General features: G+C 40.5%; 1 protein-coding gene and 1 long non-coding RNA gene across 6 annotated transcripts in view; one reads left to right on the forward strand and one right to left on the reverse strand.

Annotated features, from left to right (window-relative positions):
• The window catches only part of IQCA1 (IQ motif containing with AAA domain 1), a 104,879-nt gene that overhangs the window by 22,048 nt on the left and 58,401 nt on the right, over window positions 1-24,430 (reverse strand). For 3 of the 5 annotated variants that reach the window (XM_035331734.1, XM_035331732.1, XM_035331729.1), the window contains exons 8-14: window positions 23,588-23,710; window positions 18,954-19,029; window positions 13,178-13,284; window positions 12,869-12,964; window positions 6,720-6,778; window positions 3,977-4,059; window positions 1,131-1,238 (exon numbers count right to left, since the gene is read on the reverse strand). In XM_035331734.1, the coding sequence (XP_035187625.1) occupies window positions 1,131-1,238; window positions 3,977-4,059; window positions 6,720-6,778; window positions 12,869-12,964; window positions 13,178-13,284; window positions 18,954-19,029; window positions 23,588-23,710 (652 nt within the window). The remainder of the gene's footprint in view (window positions 1-1,130; window positions 1,239-3,976; window positions 4,060-6,719; window positions 6,779-12,868; window positions 12,965-13,177; window positions 13,285-18,953; window positions 19,030-23,587; window positions 23,711-24,430) is intronic. The other 2 variants (XM_035331731.1, XM_035331733.1) reach the window with 2 other exon arrangements.
• Window positions 1-24,430, forward strand: part of LOC118169923 — a 67,026-nt gene that overhangs the window by 8,977 nt on the left and 33,619 nt on the right. The window lies entirely within an intron of this gene.

Genomic DNA, 24,430 nt, shown 5'->3' on the forward strand with positions numbered 1-24,430 from the left:
TAACGGCTCTTTCCTCCTGCCTTGGAGAGTGTCTTGGGGCTTGATTTCACTAGATTAGATGGTGTTAAACATAACCTTGGAGTTATCTGATAGGTGAAATACCACACTGAGTCAGTGCAGAAAGGGATAACTGCTGAATCTTGCAGCTGATTGTGGTCAAACTTATGGCCAACCCCTGAGGGCATACCCAAAACCAAAAGAAGATTTGGGATAGGAAGAACCTCACTGATGTTTATGGCAGGGTGCTGCTAGCATCACATTTGTTAACCTGGCTCTTCAGATGGGAATACCTGAGGAGAGCCCCAGAGTGTGTCCTGAACAGCCTGAGCACTTCTTTTTGGAAAGTGTGTGTTGGGGGAGAAGGCTCTGTCACTTGATGCAGAAGTGGAGGCAAGGAGTGTTAGCTGTTTTGCCCTATAGAGGGGATAAGCAGAAAATGACACAGCCTAGGGGAGGATATGCCTAGTGAAAATCTCCCTCAAAATCAAATTGCAAATGGAAAATGATGTAAGTGAAGTACAAGTAGAGGCCCTTGAGACAGGCACTTTTTGCAATCAGTAGAGCTTGGCTTAATGCCATTCCCAAGTAAAATATGGAGTAGATTTTACATTAAAAGCAAACAACCCAGCACAGCTTTGTTAGACGTTGCTTAAGTCTGGCATTAGAACTGCAAGGGCATTTAAGTGTTCTCTCTGATGTCCAAAATGTATTCAGACTAATTCCTTAAATGATTGCATTGTTTAGTGCTGAGTAACATTAGCCAGCTTGTAAAAGGTAAATTGCAACCTTAGCCCTTCCCTTAACTTGATTAATTTTGATCACTGGAGCTTGTTTTAGCTATTATCTTTCCCAAGTGATTTCCTTTTATGTGCTGCCATTCACAAACTGTTAACATGCGAGCAGAGATGGTATGGAAATGCAATACCTGACAATAGCATGTGCAAGCTCCTTTATGCACTATTAAAATGATATGGTCTTCACTCGGAACGCTTAATTGAAAAACAATTATACTGCAAAATGCTTTAGATTACGATTAATCAAGCCCTGTCAAAGCCAGTAAAAATGCATGTTAGTGACAGGAAGCAAACCCACTGTATTCTGCCCTCCAGTAATTTTTGCTGTGCTCTTACCTAGTGGTAATATCCCATACAGTGCTATTAGCTGCCTGACATCTGCAAGAGAGGGCACCGGCTCTATATCTACCTGACGAAGTGTAGTCCCCAGATAGTTGTACTCGCCTGTAGGGAGGAAGCATGGGCTTAATAAATGTGACACTGCATTGTTATAAAATGCATAACTCAAGTAATGAAAAACTACCATGGAATACCAATACAGCATGCTCTCAGCAAACCCTGCCCTGTCAAGGGACAGGGACTCAAACGGCAATATCGTTGTGGAATGTGGCCCCAAGAAATCTGAAAGGTGAACTGAAAAAAGGAAAATGACATTAAACATGCTGGACTTTCCCTGCTAACCAGATTGTGGAAGGCATTCAGTCAGTCTCAAATAACCTTTTAAAGAAACTTTGTGGAAAAGAATCATTAGTAGCACCATAAATCACACTGCTGGCAAAGGATTTCTAGATTTGGGATTTTGCAGGGCTGGAATCCCAGTGAACCACACTCTATCAAAAGGATATCAAAAAGGGTGAAAAGATATTTTAACAAGCTTTTCCCCGGGCTGCGTCACATCTCAGCTTCTCACTACGTGAGACATTTAAGTGCTTCACCTAATTTGGTGGGGATCTTGCTTTGCTGTTCACCTTTTTTGTTCAAAAAAAAAAAAAAAAAGGCAAGGAAATGGAAAGTCACTGATATGAACTCAAGCGATCTAATCTTGCCTCAGCTCTTGTTACAGAGCCATAATCACATTGCTGGACCTGTCAAAGTCCATATAGAAGATGTGTTAGAAACCGAAGAGCCAAAAGGATGGGCCACAAGCAACAAAACTTGTTGTGACAACATGGTGGTTATTTTTAGCATAAATTACGTGTCATTTTGGTGAATATTGGTGAAAAATAATAGTATACTGTGCTTTAGTGGACACAGAGGGAAAGCAGTAGAGTTCTCTGCAACAAGAGGTAAATCAACAGTGGCAAGTGTAAAAGTGCAGCTGTGATTTGGGGCAAAAGGTAGAGGAGGAGGGTGCAGTTGCACCAAGGCCTGTTGAAGAATAAAATTCATTTCAGGTTTTATCTTTTACTTAAGGAGAAATCAAAAGAACTGGATAGGAATTAATCTTCACAGATTTAATTAGAAGGCATCAAAGGATTTAATTGCAACTGAACATAAATCACAGTGGATATTCTCTGACTAATTTAGATAAGGTCACCAAGAAAATTAGTTCAGTGATGTCAGTTTGTCATAGAGAGGGACATTTTGGTGCTTTTTACTTGCTCTGTAGCACAATTCCACTCTTTGTCCTTTTTCCAGGAACTGGGAGGGAGCGACCTTCCGTAGGCTCCAGCCCTGTAAGAGCAGAGCAGTTGAGGACTTATTTATCTAGAGGCTTTGACTGTCCCTTTGTAATTTTAAAGGGAGGCTTTTGATAGTTAAAAAAGCTAGGTCCAAAACCCAGGCCAGCTTTAAATACCTTCTGTATCTTCTGGCAGCTTAAGCGTGCCTGATTTTGGTGTGGGGAGCAGCAAGGCTGGCAGCCTGTGCTGCTTCTTGCTGCCTGGTGTGCTAGTGCCTATGCAGTGACATGCAGGGGACCTGTCATGGGGGTAAGGGAGTGATGTGGACATCACTTTTATGCCCAAGATCTGCTGCTGCTGGGAGGTGAGTGTTGCCAATGAAACTTGGAGCAGCCCTTGTGTGGCTGCAGAGGAGCCAAGGTTTCAAACCTCAGGGTCAAGGGAAGGTGGCCCAAGGACATCTCAGCCTGCTTCCAGGTTTGATGTTACCAGCTGTAAATCATTATCCACTGGCTAGGATGTGCTTTCAAAACATCTGCAGCAGGGAATGTCTGGACAGAAGTGACCTTGAGAAGGACAGACAGTACTGGTCGGATGAATGAAGGAATAATGAAAAGCTTTCATTACTGTGCTTCATGCTTTTTAATGATCATAAAATAGAATACCTATTAATTCAGCCTTCAACAGAGTGGGCAAAGACCCTGAAGGCAGCAATTGTTGCTTCTAGGAGTTTATATAAGTATGGAACTTAGAAGTGATATGCAAGAACGTAGCTTTTCTGGCTCACATACTGTACTAACAGCCAGTGGCTTTGTAGCTTCTGGATGTCTGCAAATTCAAACAATAATGGTGATCTTTGACACAACTGAGGTTGCTGTGATCTTACTACATACCACCAAATGCTTTTGGAGGTGGTTGCAGAGCCCCGTGAAGCCTGCAAGTGGGTTTTATAGCTCTGTGGAGGGCTGATGTTACCTGCAGCTGCAGGCAACAATGGGGCAAGAGGGTTTTGAAGTGCAGAACGAGGCAGAGATGCATTTCATTCAAATCAAGGCCCAGATATGCCTCAAAGCGCTGCTGAAGGGTGTTCAGGGAGGTGGAGGTAAGGGGTGAATTTTCTCTACTGAATGAGCAGATGGTAAGGATGTGATTTTTGCTGCTCTCTGGGAAATACTCAGGATGAATTATGACCCCCAGTCCGTCTATTATACTTGTGTTGTCTTGGTGCCTGACCAGTGCTCCTTAAAGGCTGTCCTATTACACTGCCAAGTTGCTTGTGACATCCAGAAACATTCAAGGCTTCCAGGTGCTAGTGCTTGGGGCCAAGTACCCAGCTCTACAAACAGGCCCTGGCTTCAGAAGCAGAAGTGAAAGGCACAAAGCACCCCTAAGAAACAGACATGATTTGCATACATGCCTTTAGATATTCATGTTGGAAAGTCCTGAAAGTGTAATTACTCTTGAACTCATTCTTGACTGGAAATAGGGGTTAGTGAACCTTGAATGGCTTGAGATTTGGTTAGATTAAACACCGTGTTAGCTGTAAAAGGTGTACTTTACCAATGTAGTCGGAGAGATACACTGTCTTGGATTTTATTAGTACTCCTTCTTCCACTAGTTCCCTGTACAGAGAATCGATGGTCCTATGGACAAGAAACATCACTCAGAAATCCAGAAGAGTTGTAAATGAACGCTGAGTCCTTCAGTAAGTGAGCAGCTTCAGAGTTATTTATACTTCCTCAGCTTTATAAATGAATTTTGTAACTCAGAGCTTGAGGTGATTAGCTCCATCGATATGAAATCAATAAGTACAGTTTTCTGTGTTATGGCAAGGACTCTCTTACTACCTCACGCACTGCATGGCTCTGTCTCACACCAATTCCATTACCCATTTCCAGGTGATGCAAGATCAGTTATGACTTGTGTAATAGACTCATTCATTAATATCAATTACTGGGAAATTATTTTTAAATGATACAATAATAGCAATCCTAACACCACTATACCTATTCACTTAGCTCTCCAATTAGTAGTAATTCATTAATTCTTCTGGGAATTTATTCTGTTTGCAATAGCGCGCTTCATCAGGAACATACTGTGAATGATTTGACTGGAGCAACCAGTGGTCCATCAGCTGCTGTGGTTGTGTGATGGCCAGAGGAAGATTGGGAGAAAAACATAGTGGAAACCGTGGCATAGCTTGTTCAGGGGAAAGTTTTTTTTTTCCTGTTTCTATTAGTGGTTGGCAATAGCTCTTCAGTTACTGAGGATTGCACTTACATTTGTATCTGGTTTTCTATTGGTGTGGATGTTCTCCTCAGTCTCTTTTGGAGATCCAAATATTAATTTGAGTGATGTTCTTTGGCACTAGGTTACACAGACCGATACTGTTTCAAGGATGCCACAAAATGAATAAACTTGTGCATAGTTCTTGTTATAATGTTAGTGTAAACAGCACCAATGTGAGCCTTTCTAGATCTTCTACCATTTGTGCACTTTTCACATCTTCCTTCAATACCTGAGCATTTTTTCTGCCACCTATCTTATTTTGCCACCTACCTTAACTGGGACACTTTGGTATTGCTAGAATAAAAATATTTAACAGAAGCTCTCAGCTGGCTAATAAAACCACATACATAATCTGAGGTCTGTAGTCTTTTTCCTCTTGAGCTGGGAAGTTTTATGTTTATGCAGTGTTAGTGGCACAATTAATACAGGAGTGGTAATCAAATATGAAACTTAACATACCTTCAGCATTGACTTTGCCACTCTGACTCTTGCTCTCATTCTGAGATTTTTATGTTCAGTGTGCATCATAAAAACAAGGAGAAGGTAGAATGGGACTAACCTGGCAGTTATGTTGGGAGCATGACTCTACTTTTCCTGTCATTATTTTTACTGTGTAAGCTTAATGATGCATGCCCTGAGTCTCCTCCAAGTATGTGTGATGTGATCAGTCTCCGACTAAAGCCCCTGTGCCTCTCCACTGTGCCAAAACTGAGATGAACCTGAACTTCTCTTGGCTATTTCTGGAATACTTCCTCCTTTCCTGCTCAGCAGGGAATAGCAGAATATGGACCCGAAATGCCACAGAAACTGATTAAAAGCCAACGACTAAAGAGCATGCATTCTTAAATGGCTGTATGTTGTGTTAAGCTGACACACAAGAAGCAGGTATGTGCAAGAGTAATTTTTAAAACACAGACTATGCACATACTTGTTAGGCTTTGGCACTGTTCTTGTATGATAGGTCATGCTCTGTTATAATCCATGACACGTTTATTTTAAATATTTGCTTGGAGAGATTTTTCATTGTAAAGTAGGTAAAAAGATTATTGATAGTGTAGCGCTAGCACCTGAATGATCTAGTCCAGGTCTTGCTGTGCATTGTACAAATGGATTTAGGGGTGAATCCCATCTGCTGCTTCCTGCAGTGGCTGTTTGTCTCCATGCTGTTCTCCAGCCCTGCTCCCATGGGAGCTCAGGATGCTCCTGCCCTGCACTGCTGCAGAGTCAGCAGGTCCCAGCAAATGGCATCTCTGTAGGTATTTTATGTGCACAGGTGAAAAGTGGCTGGGTTATCAATGAATCCATCACAAGATCACTGAAAATGTAATGTCGAAAGAAGAAAGCCTCTCAAATCCTCCAAGTAAAATAAGGTTGTTTAAAAGAGCAAGGGTATGCAAGAGGTTGTCAGGTCTGCCAGAACTTACTGATAAATAACTGATTTATATGATATGCACTTTACCTCAGACATGATGGGTGATTTATAGAGTACAGGGGCCTGTCTGCAGCCTCCCTTATCAGTTTTCATCTGAGATGGAAAAATCTGCTGGTAAACAAAACTGCCAGGTGCCTCTGCACCTGCCACCACTGGGATCAAAAAGAGGCAAATAGGGCCCATATTCTGCCTAAATGTTATATATGCTTAGCTTTACAGACTGGAGTTAACCTCACTGAAGTTAATGGCTCTAGGGGTGTACTTTTGCAGAACAGGGTCTGTGCTGTGTACCATTAAAGCAGTGTTTTGTCACCCTGTTATTTGTGACCCTACGTGGTGGTGCTCATAGGGAATGCAAAAGTTTTAGTGTCTGTACTTCAAGGTTGTGATACATATTTATCATCTAGGCTTCTCCATGGAATTTTATAGCTGTTATTAAACAGATTTTATTTATTGTTGGGCTCCTGATGCTGGTTATTGCGGGAGGACCATCTCAGCATTGCTGCAGCTAAAATCTGAAAGGGTAGGCAGTGCAAAGAAGACACTGTCATTGAATCTCAGGTAAAGAGGTCTTATCATTACCTGTCAGGAGTCAGATCTTCTTCCAGCTCAGATATTTTCTTCCTTGCTGTCTTTTTTTTCTGAAGACCACAAAAACAGGCAGGAGTTAGTGGCCTTAGTACAGTTATATATCTGAACCTACTGAAGCAACATGAGGGCCAGAACAACATTTGGTGTTGGAATGTGGCCCTCATCACTGAGGAACCCAAAGGAAAAATCATATCCTTGAATGCCTTTAGTTGAGGAACTCATGCCCCTACTTACAAAAGCACAGGAGATGTTCTAACTTGTAAGCCTGTCACCAAAGCATGGGAGAGGTGAAGCAACTCTGGCTTTGACAGAGCTGAGGATCTGTGTCCAACCTATGAACCTGATGTACACCCTGCAGCAGGTGTTCTTGAACTGGATTCTGCACACTCACCCCAAGAGAACTCCTCTCTTGCTTTTTCTGGAGTCCAACCTTGTAGCTGAGCAGGTATGGCCCTTACCTGAGAGGTACGGGGTAAGGGGTGTGGGGTCCCAGTTGCTGCTCCAGAGCCTGTTCAAGCTTTATATTGTGTTTAAATATGTATGCAGAAGCCTTCCTTAGGTCATGCAGGCAGCTTACAGCTGGACCGGAACTTGAAACCAACCCTCCTGACTCTTCAGTTAGCTTCCCAACCATTAGATATCCTGTCTTCACTTTCTTAATGCCTTGGGGAAGGAGCTTGAAGAGGCCAGAAAAACATGACCTGCTCTTCTCTTGATACTTTCACCAAACTTCTACTATGGCAAGATTTTTGTCTTGGGTTTCCTTATATGCTGGGGAAAAACAAAACCACTATGGAAAACAAAGTTAAGATGTGAATCAGTCACATCAGGCCCCTCAATTAATTACAGCTCACAGGACATAACTATGGTTAGGGATAATTAGCAGAGGAGGAAGCATCACTAATCCATGCACCATATGTTAGCACCCAACACTGGTGTCCACACTTCAGTTCTGCAAAGCACTTTGCTATGACTTCAGCAGATCTACTTACACAGTAATACTTAGGCACTATGGGACTTCTTCAATGGCTTAAATATAGGCATGTGCTTAAATGCTTAGTTGATCAAGACAGCTTATTCTTTCCAAAAGTTTATGTTCAACTTTCCTGGGAATAGTCATTTCTTTTTTCTTAATGAATACTTCTGCAAAGCTCTAGAGGCTGTTCTGTAGAAAGAACACTTTTAGCCACTCATGAAAAATGCTGTTTTTTCCTAGAATAGGTCAGCAATATTAAAAAATGTACCACTTATAGATTTTCAAGGACAGTTGCAACTAAATCTATGGTTCAATCACCTGTAACTATTGACAATGCAATAAAGATAATCTAGATGAAAATGTAAACTCAATGCAGAGCTATACGGATAAGCTAACTGGGGAAAAATTATATTTTAAAGTTTTGGGTTAGAATAATACAAAAAACTCAATTTCTGCAGAATGACACCTTGGGAATGACACCTTGGGTTTCTTTATGTAAATAATCTTGGTAGCAAATATTCCTCAAAATGTGCATATCTTTTCTTCTAAAGAAAAAGATGAAGAACAAAGCATATGCCATGCTGTTTTTACAATTGAGGAAATGCTGAGACTGTCAGTGGTCTATCTGCAGTGTTCCTCCAGCTTTGTCTCTTTAACCTTTCTTCCAACAAGACAGGAATTGTATATCATGGGGTCTGACTGGGAAGAAAAGGTAATTTCTACCTATCTAAAGACACTAAGCATATGCTGAATTTATTGGCCAACCGGTATTGTCCTCAAGGCAGCTTTACCAATAAAGTAACTCAAGCAAAATAAAAATGTACTATGCAGGGGAAAAATGTGTTTTCCTAATTACATCAGCATTTACAGGAAATTTGGCAAACACTGAGATGTGATAAGGGGAAATATGAATTGTAGACAGTGGCTTTCCTCCAAAATGTCTTATTGGGAACTGCTTTTATTTGGAAAATGATAATGTTTAATGAATGTGAACATGCTCATCGTTTATAATGGAAATCTCCCTGATTGGAGATCGTTTATAATGGAAATCTCTGAGATGTCAGTCTAATTCCTGGTTAGCCATCCATTTAAAGTTATTTTCTGCATTGATACATCACTGTGTAGTGAACTGCATTAGTTACTAGCTGGCAGCTGACAGAAGACTGTCTTCTGTGCTCAGTGTGGCATCTTGTCTTACTGGGTGGGCCCATCAAATTGTCTTGAGTAGCTCAGAGGTTGCTATGAGAAAACATGAGGAAAAATAATGAAAAGAAAATACTCCCTTTATTTAAGGGAAGTGAGTGTCCAAGTTGACCAAGTGTTTGAATGTCTTCCTTGGATCACATGTGATGCTTGGAGGGTAGGCTGAGCAAGTGCAGCCATACTGGGGGAAGCAGGAGGCAAAGATATTGTTCCCTCAGAGCTGGTGGTGGGAAGTGTTCATCCCACGTCCACGCTGCACTGTGTGAGCATCTGCTCTTGGTTAAGTCTTTTCTTGCCATGCCAAGGCTATTGATACTTGAGCAGCTCCTGGTACTTGTACTGAAAAGTCCTTAGACCAAGGCATTCCCATTCACTGTCAGGACTTGTCTAAAAGGTGGCTCTGGCTTGTGATCCCTGTTGGATTTAACCACAATATCCACAGAGATTGCAGCCCCCACAGCTACCTGAGTACTCTGGTTGGTATTCTCTTTGTCACTAAAGAAAATCCAACAGGGGTCATGAATCACTGTCTGCAAAACCAGCCTTTCTTCACCTCTGACCCAGCCTGTGTTCTGGCCTTATTCACTGTGGCTTTGCTCTTATCAAGTCTTTAGACGAATGCCAAAATTCCTTCCTTATGTGTTGCTGTAGTTCATCTCTTCTGGCTTCTGCCTGGCTGCAACAAAAATGGATATCCAAATCTGGGTGGAGATGCTAGCAATGCCTATTTCAGCAACTTACTTCGGTTCCCGTGTCCCCACTCTTTTTCCAGAGTTCTGGCCATGCTTTTAGTGTATGTGTGGGTGTATTCACTTACAAAGGGTTGCTTTACCTATGGTTGGATCAGAGACAAATCTTTAGTGGACCAGAGCAGGAAAAGCAACACAATAGGCTAGATAAAAAGCATTCTGATAAGCACTCAATGTAATTTCCAGGTCAGAAACTGCTGAAAGCTGATCTGTAATTTCCTATATTGGGTGCAAAGCCAATGTAAAGACACCAGGACTGCAATGGTATATTTGGCCACAGGTTATCAAGAGAAATACTTTCAGCTGCTAAACCTTCTGGGTATTGTGGTTAGGTACATGGCATCCATCTATAGAATAAACATTTGTAGAGCTGCTGGGTTGTGTTGAGTCACTCAAATCAGCAGCTTGGGCTGACAGCAGAAAGGGGTGGACTGCAAAGAACAAGATTTCAACTAGAAAAGTTCATGCTGGTGCAATAATGCCACCAACTTCTTAAACTCCATTGCCTCTGAAAACACTAGCCATGGTGCTTTCTAACACACTTCTCTAGGTTGGCTGGGGACTTAAGCCTTCCTAGATATCAGTGCCACAGTTCCCTTAATTTTTTTCCTCAACCTGCCTTTACAGAGGTGCTTACGACCCCAGCCTGCTGATCCGCAGTTTGACAGACAAGCTGGCACTGTGTATCATGAAGAAAAAGGCAAATGGCAGCTCCGCTGGACCACTTTCCTTTGTTTCTGTTGCATATTTATTCCTTCTCCTTTGATTGTCTTCAGATCAGGATTCATCTGGAGAGCTTTCTACTCAGCCCCCAGCACAGTGTATTTCTGGCTGAACGAGGAGGACACTTGTGCTCCTTACCCAATCAATGCTGGACAATAATTACAATTAATAGTTGGCAGAGTGAGATGCTTCCAACACAGGAAGAGTCTGTACCTCAAGTGGTAGTGGTGTGGTTTGTTGCAGACCAGGTGCAATCTAATTAGTTCAGATATTTCCAGACCAGCCTAATGGCCTGGAGACCCATTCATAATGAGCAGAGCAATTTGCCTTTCCACCTAAGCTTATTCTTCCACAGAGGCTGGAGCTTTTTATCTTCAGGAGCAGTAAGAGTAACTCTTGACAGGGTTAATTGTCCACTTTTAAGTGGTATTTGAAGGTTTGGGAGTCAGTGTTAAAATTCAGCCTAGGAAGTACAGTGCATAGAAATAAGGAGCGGCCTAGAGGTATGCCTGGAGCTGTTAAATTTTGTTTCTCTATGAGCTGAGCCATCTGAAATGCTGGCTGTGAGGGTGCATTTAGCTTCCTGATAGTTTCCCTCTGGAATCTAATTTCAAATTGTTCTTGTTGAATTTCCCCCAAAAAGGGACTTCTGAACAGGTTCTCAAAATCCTGTAGATCCGGCAGATTTTTAATATGGACTTGATAGATTATTATTATTTTTTTTTTAAGTTGTAAGCTACTTATCCAAAAGTGCTCTTGAAAATGCAGAGGACATCTGCCCCGGATGTTCATGGGTAGTGGCTGTTCCCTGACAACAAAAAGCCCTAGTTCTACTGCAGTGTCTTCCTGCGAAGAGTAGAAGAAATCTCACTCCAGATGTGTCCACAGATATGATGAGAATCCAAAACCATTGTTATTTCACATTGTGTAGCTCAGAATAAGGATGTATGGGACCCAGGATGTGCTAAAGTAAGCCTTGGAAAAAAGGATTTTTGCTAAGTAACAAATTAATAAGCTGCTTCCATTTTTTTTTTTCCAGTTCGTATTATCCTTGTTATATAGGCCAGACTTTGATGAAGCAGATCTGAAGTCTGTGTGCACACTGCTAGTTTATGGACTGAGACATTTATGTAAATACTAATTAGAAAAAGCCTTTGCCAGTGCTGGCTGGAATTTTCAAATAGTTTTGCACAGGGAAGATGTTTTGAACTGGATAGCTCCATACATTCCCCACCCCTAAAATGGAGCTGATATTTTTCAGAGAAAACCTTTTGGGAACTTGTATTATTTAATTAGTACTACTTTTCCCTCTCCCTCATTCTCTCAGGCTACTGGCACAACATGGGAAAACAACAGTTAAACTCACCACCCAAAACTATTCCAACACTATATTGAAGAGAAACTGACGTAAAGCTTTAAAACTGCAATGTGATGTTTTGAAGCAGAATTTCAACCAGTTGATCTGAAGTGGCCAAACGTGTCTACCCAGAACAACTTAGAGAAGATTGTTGCAATACTTTGTCTGCGTATCTTAAGCCTCGCTATTTTTGAAACAGATTTAGAAATCCGATCAGTATCAGTTTTCAGAGTTGCTCCGGTCTTCCATTATTAAATTGCCCTTATGCCTTTGTCAGGTGAAAGAGCATTTTTAAAGATAATTTGAGTAGAAGTACTGCAAAATCAAGTATTTGCATGCTAAAAGGATTATAGAAATAGAATACAACACAAGATTAGGGTTGGCTATTTGCCCTGAGCCTTTTAAGTGGAACTGCTGATTGAACCGTAGGGTCTGTAAGCTTTGAGTTATTTTGTACTGACATGATCTATAGTTTCAATGCTTGGGTGAGGAATTCAGGGAACCGTGGGCTGTGGAATTTTGCATATGGTAATGCTGTGAAAGTAGATGTGAACATGACATGTGGGCAGCACATTAAAATAATGTATGTCTTTAACCTATTTGATATGCTTAAATAAACTTGGCTTAATCACAAATTCCCAAACCCTTCAATAGTAAGTAACAACATAATTAAGGTACACCTGGCTGGATATCATCTACATGTTATACATAAATGAAAAGTTTTACCAAGGCAATTAATTTTTGTTGATGTACAGTTTTGAAACAAATCACCAAGTCCTCATTCAGAAGGAAAACATCAGCTGGTAAACTTCCTGGCACCCAGGTTCATGCCTTCCTTCGAAGACTATTAATCTGAGCCAGTCACCTTAAGAAAGAGAGGGACTGCTGAAACATCCCTATTGTTTCTCTGGACCAAAGGATTTCAAAAAGGTGTGTATCCCTCTTGAAAGTCTGATCTATCTTGTAATGGTTTATCTTCAGAATAGTTCAACTTGTCCCAAGCAATATTTATAAAGGTTAATCAATAATAGTTAAGAGACAAGGCCCTGAAACTGGGATTTGCACTGAATACCACTGTATCTGGGTAGGGAACTGAGGTTTACCCTGAATTTTCACAACTTGCTGCTCTTACCTTTTCACTTTTTCTTCCTTTTTTCTGCTTGCCACTCTTCTCTCCATCCACAGCCAGTTTGAGATTCTCTAGTTTCTGTTGCATCAATTCATCAACCTGTCCAGACATAACGTTGAATCTTTAAGTCTTCTGTTTTGCCACCACACCACAGACAAATGTTTGTTCAGCCAAACAAGCATTAAAGCAGAGAACAGATAGCAGGGAGTCTGGAAGGAGGTAAGGTCTATGCCAGGGACAGTTCTTACAGCTGTAGAGGAATATACACAGGCAATGCACATTATTAGTGTCCTCTTACTATTGTAAGCTCACCTGCACTCTGATCTCTTCCTCCACTTCTTCCCGTTTCTCTTCTTTGATCAGCTCCAGGTCATGATCCTGGAGGAAATCCCATCCCTCGTCTCTGTTCTGCCAAACGGCTGTTATCCAAAAGAAAGAAGAAAGGGGGGAAAAAAGTTACAGAAGCCATCGATTTCTCCAACTGCTTCTGGAGGCACAAAAAAAAGCCAGTTGTAGGCAGCCTTTATTAAATTATTAGCTGTATGAAAGTAGCAAGCTCTAGGGACCCTTACCAAGTTCAGAGCCCTGTTGTGCTAGGATCTGCAAATCTTGAGGTTAACTTCTTTTTGCCTTGGGCTGTAAGTTGGTATTGGATTTCAGGAGGATAATAATGGGGCACTGAAGTTGTCATTTTCTGGTTGTAAAGCTGAATGCCTGGAGTGTTGCTCACCTTCAAGAGCAGGTAGTACAGTAGCAGCTTAACCATATCATGTCTGATCTTGGCATCTCTTGTCTCTGCTAACCAGCATCGTGTTTAAATCTTTACCATGAAATAGTTGCAAAGACAACTCCTGTCCTGAGGAGTGTGCTTTCTAAATATCTCTTGGCTGGCATAACACAGGCTTGGGGACCAAAGCGAGGTGTAATCTAAAGCAGGAAGTTTTCCCTGTTCTCTCCAGGTCTGTTATCTAGTGCTCAGTGAAAGAGGGCTCTCAGCTACAGCAAGCATTTATAGTAATTCCCATGAAGCTGAAATATGGACCAGGAGCACTGGAATAGGTATAAAAGCCTGCCCTGAGAACAATAGAAAGGGGAGTGAGAGGGGACAGCAAGTCTGACAGCAATAAACTGTATCCAACCCTTGAGTGGCATAGAGCCACAGTTTTAACCAATCTAGGGAGTTTTAAGCTTGATGCACTAACCAAAGGGCAGCTGAAGTCCTTCTGCAAAAGAGATGAGACTCAACTGATCGTGCACCTTTGTTTCTTAATGCTGTGCAAGCCATGTGTATTAAAGAAGACCAAACTCAAGGAACAAAGCAAACTGTGCAAACTGATCAAAAAAATCCTGTTTACAATAAAGTAGCTAATGATGCTGAGGTGCAGTTCTTTATTTTTGTTGATGCAACTGTCATTTGCTCTTTCTAAAGAACTAAATGATGTCTGGCAAGCTCTGTGCATATTTGAATCCTCTGCTATTAGCAGAAGGTACTTTTTAAATGGAAACACCTCCCCTTTTTCTACATTTTTTGAGCTAATTTAAAGGAGGGCAATTCATATATTTAATTTCCTTGCATTTCAAGCTCTAACAGTATCTCTATAATCGACAGCTAATCTCCAACAGCATGTGCTAATTCAATTTCCAGATGATTTAAAATGACGACTCTCTACTTTAAGACATAGGCTCCTTTATGAATCTGTTTTGCACAGGGAACTCTTTCCTGCACCTACTGCCATTTCTAAGGCACTATAAATTCAGAAATGTTTTCACAGTACCCATAGGAGATCATTCAGGTTTTAGTTCAGTTAATATAATACTGTCTGCTATTTCCATCCTCTACGAATTTTCAGAGTCCAATTATGTGCAGAGTATTTGTGACTTTACACAAGGGGAATAATTTTTGCAGGTGAGTAGTCTTAATTTCATAACAAAAAATGGTAGAGATGGAGAAGGACAGTGGATTTTGGGGAATGAAGAAATACTCCAAGGTATAGACATTAATTTCTTTCAATTACTCATGGATCATCAGATGGCATGACGGATGTCAAATAATATTTCAAAAAAGAAAGCTGATTTGCACTAGTTGCACGGTACCCCCTCCAGGGTTATCAGTTTGGAATTTTAGCCTTGGGGAAAGGGTGTATAACTCCTCTGTAATGTGAATTTTTAAACACTTTCTTGACTGGGTCAACAGGTTGCAAGTGCTATGTTTTCATAGAGGAGTACTAGGTTTTAGATATTTGTCTTTCATAGAGGGATCATAGATTTTTATTGCTTTTTCATAATTGTTTATTGTCATTCTGTAAATCGATTAGCAGTTAATATCCACTGCAGGCAAAGCAGCAACAGTCCTCACACAGCTTAGGCAGTTGCCTTTGATATTACCTGGCACTGAGTTCTGAGTGCTATATTAGACACTGGGTTAGAGGTCTCTAATTTTAGAAAAGAGATAAATAACTCATAGGTGTTAGATGCTATGTTGTTCTTTCATAGATCAACAAAACATTTCAAAGTTATTTTTAAAGTCAGGTCAGAAGACTAAGGATGTTTTCACTGGCCAGTCAAAAGAGCCTGGTATTTTGTTACGGATGGGTCGTGCAGTTATGGGAGCTATTTTTGTGTGTGCACTGCGATTTATATTGCCTCTTCTAAAACAGAGCATGCTTATCTTTGGATTATTTTATATGCATAGCTCTGGAGCTCAGGACTCAAAAGACAGACAGTGCACTAATGTGGTTGTTAATATCAGCAGTATTAGCTTTCCTCTGCAGACTAGCAGGTAATTCCAATATCTCTGAATTTCAAAGCAGCTTGTGACTGACAATTGAAGTGCTTTTTATCTGAAGTACGAAGCTTTTCTTAACATGACTACTTTAAACCTCCTGACAAAAGGGTTTGAATCTTTTGATACAAGGCAAAATACACAATATCAACCCACCTTAAAATTTGGGTCATGCAGTATTGAAGTTGAACTCTAGTTCCAACCGAGATATCCCCTCCAACGCTAACCAAGTCAAATATCAACTGGCTACCTGTGAAATGGGGGAAATAGCACTTTGTTGCCTTGCAGCATGGTGTACTACAAAAATAAAATCCAGGAAGACCGAGGCAGTGATTCGGGCTACTTACATTTATTCCACATACTCTTGCTATTCCTGTGTATAAGTAAGCCTGCAGAGAAATTGGCCGTTTCCAACAACAGTATATAAAATAAGTGTTTTAGATAGGGCTTGGCAAATGTAGTTTAGCAACTAGTAAAACTGCCAAATACAGTTTTGGGAGAGCAAGAGTGTTCATGAATTCCAGTGAGGTTTATTTAAATAGTTCTAGTGTGGGGTGGGGGTGGGATTGGTATGGAAAAGTCTGTAAGTGAAATGCTTAGATTTTTGTGAAAACTGATCTACATCTTTTACAATGTTTAAGTAACCCAAGAACAAATCAACCAGTTTCAGGGGATGGGAAGACTTTCTAATTGTAAGAGTTGGGGGAGAGGTGACAAAATGAAAACGTTCACTGTTTGGACAGCTCTCACTTAGTAGACTGCAGCCACATTCATAAGGGCCTTCAATTCTATTGTAGGCGCCTGATATAAATATTAATCAAGCTCTCTTACTTCAATGATGCTTTTAAGATTTATGCAGTAATAAGTTTGAACTTCTGTGCAAATTGTAAGAATAGCTCAATTACTATCACATAAGAATAGAAAAATGTCCCCGATGTAGAAAGATCAAACTCAAACCTTTTTCTAAACAATTCTGCTAATGAAATGACAGAAGGCTAAAATTAAAAATGTAAGAAATTGCTTCTGCTGTTCCTGTCAGATGTTCTAGACTTCTGAGTGCTTGAAAAAACGAACCTCATCCATGACTAAATTCATTTTTTTTGAACAACCACCAGGTAGTATTGTGATAAAGTGGTGATAACTGTGTGGTTAGGCACAATAAAAGCATGAAGTGCTGCTGAATGAGGCAGGAGACTGCTGCATGGAGGAATTAACAGCTCTTTACTAAAAATAACTATGGTTTTGGATAGACTTGGATCATTAGAAGGAACAAAAAAACAGATTTAACTGGACGGCTACAGATTCTTATTGTATGTAAGATAACTGCAGCTATTCTTTGAAGTTGCATGAGGAGCTCTTTTCACTCTGAGGAGTTCTGGTTGTGCTCTGCAGAAAATGGTTCCTTGTATGCTGTTAGAGGCACAGGTATCAGCTCTGGTGGGATGGGCTGGAGATGAGCACTGGTGTTCTCTCACAAAAGGATGCTGCCTGTGCCTGACCTACCTGAGCGCATTATTACATTGTACCAGCAAGTGCTGTCAGTATGTCATGGGATGACGGAGGTATTCACACCAACTGGCTTTAGGTGTCCAATTTAGGTGCCTGAGTGGGAATGGAGATTCTATTGACAGATAGTGAGCTGTAGAGTTGTCCTTGGGAGGCTTTGTGAGATGTATAGGAAAACAACACCTCCCAGTTCAGCACTCCCCTTCATGCTGGCCAATTTTTTGCATGAGTAACCCCACAATGTGTTACATGCTTTGAGCTCTGCAAGGATATATCTTGATAGGGATGACAGTATATGAAGTGGTATTCCATTACAGTTTGGGTGACGAACATGTCCCTGTCTTCTCATAAGCCCTCTGACATGTTACTTGAGATAGTTGTAAAATCTGGGAGTATCCCTTTCTATCAAACTAAATTATCAACCCCCCGGTGTTTCTGTCCCTAACACTCACATCCACTGTGCTGGAAGCACTATTAAAGCCCGTGTGTGAGGTCTTCCACAACCTGGAGGAGAGTTATTAATAGGCACAAATACAAGGAGTTGGTGAATTCACAGTTCAGCACTGTACTAAATAGTGCTAGATGCTGCAAAGCCTCAGCAGGGGGTTCAAGAAGCACTGGAAAGTATAGCTGCCCTATTGCATACTCAGCAGGATGCTGGATATGTGTATTTGCCAAATCTACTTGACAATGTAAAACCCTCTTGCCCTCTTGTTGCTACTTTGCAAAAGGTAGGGACTCTACCCTGCCTCCTGCAGCTCTTGGGACTAGCTGGATGGGAAACATGGGTCTTGCTATTGCTGGTTTTGGGTTGCAAGGTGACATCTGATCCTGAGCATATAAAAAAGCACAAGTAATATTCTGGGCTAGTTAAGGAAAATAGTATAGATGAAATTGATCCTTATCTAAAATTCCTGCTGACTTCAGTGGGGTTCTGAAGTAGCAGTCAAGACTAAAGTTTGGCACTAAGAACTCTTCTTCAAGCATAATGCCCCTTTGATTTACAATGCAGAACAGAATCTAAATTGTTAGAAGCCAGAAGTCTGGCAAAACTGTGCTGGTGCGTATTTAAAGTTGCTTGCTTTCTCTCCAGCCGACAAAAATCGGGCAGAAAACTCTGCTAGTGATTTATCAGAGGGAGGGAAATGAGTATTTTTCATGTAAAGAACTCTTAGCAAGCCATAAACACTGTAGAGTGAGGAGCAGAAAATATTTTTAATTGCAACAGGGCTTCAATTATACAACTCCTAGCTATATTTTATATACTCAATCATATCTGGGAAGTTGCAAACAGTTGCAAACACTTTGAGGTATATTCATACTCCAGCAGCATTTCTCATGCCTCTGCTTGAAAACATTAAAACATCAAAGATAATATGACTAGCTGTACTGTGTAGATGGTATTTACAGACACCTTCCATGAATGAGAGGCAGACAGGAGTTACAAGAGCATGAAAACACTGATGCTGAAGCCTCATCTATAGTATGGCGCTATTAAATCATTTGCTGTTCAGATGTAATTTTTACTGCTCTTAGAAAATCTGTAGGTACTTTTGGTTCTAGTTTGGCCACTGTCACTCAGGCAGGAATGTACCATCCTTTGTGATTAGCACAATGATTTTGAGACTCCTGGGTACTTGAGGTACTGAGACTTCCTATATATCATTTATCTAATGTCCTTATTTCTATAAAGTTACACAGTTTGGGCAGCTGTGCAGTTTGACCTTACAGGAATGACATTCAGATTAAACTGAATTAGAAGAACATTCCAGCTGTAATTGTTATCTTTTTTCTACTGACCTTTGTATTGACTGCTTCCTTCCTCCATTATTGAAAGGAAATTACTGGGAGCCATTTTCCAGCCCTCATCCTCTTCCTAGATCCGAGGGGGGTAAAATGAAAAGTCAGAATATTAATACGTAGGAACTTAGTGTGAAAAAATCAGAATTTTCATTTTTAATTGTTGCAATTTGAGGAATAAGACACCATTTTATCAAACAGTGATGAAATTTTTCATCAACTACAGTTTTCCTAGCAGGCTATAAAGAAAGTTTATCCTCTTCAGAAGAGAGGAGGGTAGAGCGTCAGTTCATCAACTGACCTATTGAGGTCACAAGAATTATATTTAGGCTGGTTGGAATCTGTAATATAGGTAGCACACTTGCAAAACATGTAAATTAAATTACCTTGCTATTTTTTCAGTTATTCTTGTTTTGCACCCCCAAGCACCAAAGGAATTCCCAACTTGTGGGTAATTCCAAGCTGTTGAAACCCCATTTTAATCTGTTATTAGAAAAATAATGAACTTTGTGTATTTTGCAAAACAAAATATTTTGCTTCCACTTCATCAAAACATATTGATGTTTTCCTATCTGAACTAAATGACATTGATATGTTTGTGAAATAGTTTAATTTATTTGAACCAGTATTTCTAATGGAAAATCTCATCAGAAAGCTATCAAAGATTCTTCACATTGTGTCAGTCATAAGTCCTCAAAATGTTAGTAAGGTAACAGTTACGTGGGAAGTTAGATATCTGAGGAGGAGCTGGTGTGGATTTACCCAAGACAACACAAGTTGTATCTGGTTTTGCTAATCGACGACTGGTCTGTAAAGTGCTGGTTATCAGAAAGTTATAAGATGCTGTTCCTGAAATAACTAGAACCAAAACAAAAAACCTACAAGTCCCTCCTTAACTAGATGCTGTTACATACCTGCTTATCAGATACAGCTGCAGACAAGTCACATGAATTATTCAATGTTTTTAATTAAATTATTATAGCAATTAAAGTTTAGGCCCAGGAGGACAAGCGAAACCTAAATACATTTACCACTTCTATTCCACGGTCTATAGGTATGTTTGAAAAAGATTCAGAAGTTTCTAAATTAAACATCAAGAATCATTTGGGTTAACTATAGCCAAGTGCTTGAGGATTTGACTTTTGGAATCTAAATTCTTGCTTATGCATGTATTCAGTTTTGGCAGGGTGTGGCACTTTGAGATTCATCCTTGGCACTTTGACATTTTTAGAAAACGATTAAAATACAATCTTCTAAGAGCATACTTGCAATTGCTAACTATTAAAAGCCTAAAAATGGGATTGTTATTCATTTTTAGCTGCTCAGTAGCATAGGATGCATGTTAACATTTCTTTTATTGTTAAAAATAAGCCAACAGATCATTTTAATTACTAGCTTCAATGATTTCTGTAAACTGACACAGCAATATTTATGTCAGTGTCATTGACTTTAATCAAAACCATTGTGTGTCCAAAGGACAGTTGCAGAATGCTGCTCTATATTCCCTCTTGCCTGTATTAACAGAACAAGGGTCAATGTAATGTATAAAACTTCTTTTCCTTTGAAGTCTGTTGATACGTTTTTCTGTGTTCCGTGGATTGATTCCATGCTTATTCTGTGCAATATACACATCAAGTTTGGCACAAATATAGAAGTAATAGTTCTAATGTTTTTGAAGCTTTCTGAATTCTAACCCATGCTAGATGGCTTTATGGCTTTATATTCTCATTCAACAGCAAGGAACATTGTGAATTGACTGTTCTGCACTTTTGTTATGGAGATTTTACTAATGGATTTCAATAAGGATAAAATGCACCTCACTGTTTAATATTTCTGGATGAAATCTGTGAATTGTGCAGCCTTGCTCGTGTTCTGTAGCAAGACCAGTTGTAGAATGTTACTGGGTGAAGCAGCCCGAACTGGTCTAATGCACTCTGCTCTTGGAAAGAGGAATCAGATGGTGCTGATGTTTTTTTTCCTTAGGTGCCCAATGGGAAATCAGATCAACACCTTACAGAGAAGAAAATGAAGTTACTTTGATATCAAATACGTCTTTTTAAAGATTGCTATCAGGCTTCAGAAATATTTAAATTTCCTTCTGGGATCAAACTTTTGTTTTCTTAAAGAAGTGAAGTTATGAGCAAGGGTTTTCTTTGACTGCACTGCTATGACTTATCGCCTGTACTTATTTTAATAAGAGTCCCGCTGTTAGAACTTTTCCATACACTTCTCAACTGGTCTTAGATGCTATTTTCCCTGTCAGTATTATAACCTTGGAGAGAATGTTCCCTTTGTTCTTTCTCAATGAACCATAGAGAACCTGATATAATGGCTCAGAATTTTACTTGACAGGACTTGTGATGGCTGAAGAGATGAGAATGACATCAGGTTATAAAGCCCCAGAGCTCTATATTGTTATTTCACCCTGTTTCAAAAGAACCTTGCAGAGGCTGCAGGAGGATAAGGATTCATTTCTGGTGTAATCTTGGTTCTTATTTCATCATCTTATGGGAGATGAAAAACACAAGGAATCAAATTTATTCTGTGAAAGTCATGTTTTTAAGCAGGTGGGTTAGTTGACATCCAGCTTCAGCAGCTCGGATTGGAGATTGGGTTTGGCATTTTTAGCATGTCCAAGCATTAATGTCTCACTTTAACTTGGACTGAAGTGTCTGGAACAGCCTTCTCTGCTGCCTTTGGATGACAAGTGCATCACAGCTTCGTTCTGGACTGGCCAAGTTGGGAAGGACAGAGGACAAGGACAAAGCCATAGAAAGATGTTAGAGGACACCCTTGTGAATGCTTCCAAGCAGAGCTGGACAGTTTGAGATGCTACAAGGTCCTGTAGCTGTGAATGATGCTCTTTTATGTCTGTAATGGCAAAAGCTTTTCTAAGCCATGGCTTTCATTATGTGTACTTTGATCTGATCTTTCCCCCAGAGCTCTGCAATGGCCATACTGATTAAAGGGGTCACAGGAGGAAGTGGTCCTGCAAAGCTGAACTTGGCACTTGTATATATCCCTAAAAATCTATGGACAACCTGGTATCAGTATTAGGCTTAGGTCTGCAGGGATTATGCTCCGCTTTCTGCCCCCCTGCTCTTCTGGGCTCAGTTCTGCCAGCTAAGGTACAACGAGGTGGTGCCAGCAGTCTGCTTCCCACTCCTTGGAGCCTGGTGCCCTCACTAATGCTGTCACCCTGTGATCTAGCATCATCCTGACTAATAACAGATGTCTGAATATGTGTGTGACTAAGATATGGAGTTTCAAGTTATCCACACACTCTGCACAAGACGGGCCTCAGGCTCAGAGCTTGGAAAACACTTTTATACATGCTTTTCCTTCAGCCTGCTATACATTTTCATTTATAAAGAAACCCCCCCAAAACCCCATAACCCAAATTCTTGGGTCTTGTATGACCTAAACAGCATCTTTCCAAGCTGAAAACACTGTCTCAGCTGTGGGTTAACACTTTATCTTCGTCCAAATTAGACAGATTGATGCTTCCTAAGTTCAAGTAACTTAGTTCCTGGCTAGCTGTTACAAGAGCTTTGGCCAAAGTGATGATTGTTGCCTGAGAAATGCATGTTTTTGGTTTGTTCCAGGGTTAACACTTAAAATCAGAAATTGTGTAAAATTTGCAGTGAGGAATAAGCTTTGTGCCAGAGTATTGACCTTTCCTCTTCCACTTGCTCAGAGATTAATGACCCTTATTAAAAACAAACAAAAACATTATTTCAGCTTTGTTTATACTATAAAGTAAATGATAACTAGAAGTTGCTGCTTCAGCAAAACTATACTACTTTTGTTGCAAAGCTTGGTTATGAATATGCCCTCTGGTCACCACGCTGTTGCAGAGATGCTTTTCTCTGTAAAGCTGCTCCTGAAATAATTTGGGAGCACACCTTCAGGGAAACCAGAACCTTAGTGTAACAAAGATTTCAGGAAATATATTGCACATTAAGTGGTGTCTGCTGTGACATGAAGCAGAAAAGAGTTCATATCCTAAGAATGCGAACTAAAAAAGCCTGTAAATGGTAGTCATGCATACAAAATATTGGCTTGCAGTACAAAATACAGACAGCCATTAGTGAACTGTACATAAAATAAGTTTTGAAATCCAAGCAAGATCAGAAGTGGGCATCTGAAGGAAACTAGGTTCTTATTTCCTAGTTCTTGTATGAAGTTACTAACTTCTCCCTACTCCACATTAAGAGTGTAAATGCCTGGTGAACAAAATGGTGGCCAGTTTACAATCTGTACAAAAGGCAGCAGTGCTTTGAAAAGTGTATGCGTGCTGTCTTGGTAATGAGGCCAATGCCATAAAGTGTATTTTCTCCCTCTCATCTCTTTCTGGCATTCTGTCCGCCTACATCAGTTCTTCCCACTGAGCTGAGTCATGGTCATGTAAACTCCTTTCCTAAAAAGTGAGAGGTGAAATTCAGTTCCCTGGGAGCATCAAGGTGACTGAAAGTCACAGAGGGACTGGCCTCAACCAGTTACTATATCTTCTGGGCCTAGGCCTTGGTGGCAATATAAATTAATATTCTCTGCCCACACATAGCTGTGTCTTTAGCTGGACTTTAGCTCTGTTTTCACAAACTGCTAACTGATTTTACTGCAGGAAACCTTACTTTCTTTCCAGTTTTCTGTGTTTTTCCTTTTGTTTTTTCCTTTCCTTTCTCTTTTTCTTTTTCTTCCTTTTGGGACTTTTTCTGCAGGGCCGCCTCCTTTTTGGCTGCCAGTTCTGCAGCAACCTGAAAGAGATGAAAGAGACATGAAGAGCTGGTCAAAATTTTAATATGCAAGGTGTTAGACGTGTCCTGCGAGAGTTAAGAACCAGCATGCATTTCTCCTGCCTTGGTTTCAGCTTTCTTCTACTGGGGAAATCCAATACGTTGCTTGGTGTAGTCTTCTATGGCAAGGTTCTGACTAGACGTTTTCCCCCTCCCTTGTCATTCAGATGGTGATGGCAACTCCAAATATTCTGCATCGTAAGGGGTACGGGAGTGGCCCCTCTGCAACCAGGCAACCATTTTAGAGGTGAGAAGAGAGGGGAAATAAAGCCCTGAATTGTACACACGAGTCTACAAATCTGTATTTCAGAAGATGCTGTGCATTGTGTGGAGAATTCCAGAGCAGCTAATCCATGACAGTACAGCCCCTTTCACTTATGCTGAGAGCACTCCTACCTGCAAATGTTGATGGTGCTGGCTCCTAGCATGTTTGAGAAAGTGATTTCCATGTCCCAAACCGCTAGGGCTTTTATCAAGTAAGACCAATTCCTGGAACCACCCAGAAGCACAATATCTGAATGATACACAACTTTGAGCACCCTCCGGACTTGCATTTGGATTATGAATGTCTTAGCATTTTTAAGGCAGATTGATATACAGATGGATTCTGAGAGACTGCCTTGAGGCATGTCTAATTTCAATATTTGGCTAAAGACTGAAATTGTTGCAGTGGATGAGAGA

The sequence above is a fragment of the Oxyura jamaicensis genome, chromosome 7 (assembly GCF_011077185.1).
Source record: "Oxyura jamaicensis isolate SHBP4307 breed ruddy duck chromosome 7, BPBGC_Ojam_1.0, whole genome shotgun sequence".
NCBI classification, from domain to species: Eukaryota; Metazoa; Chordata; class Aves; order Anseriformes; family Anatidae; genus Oxyura; species Oxyura jamaicensis.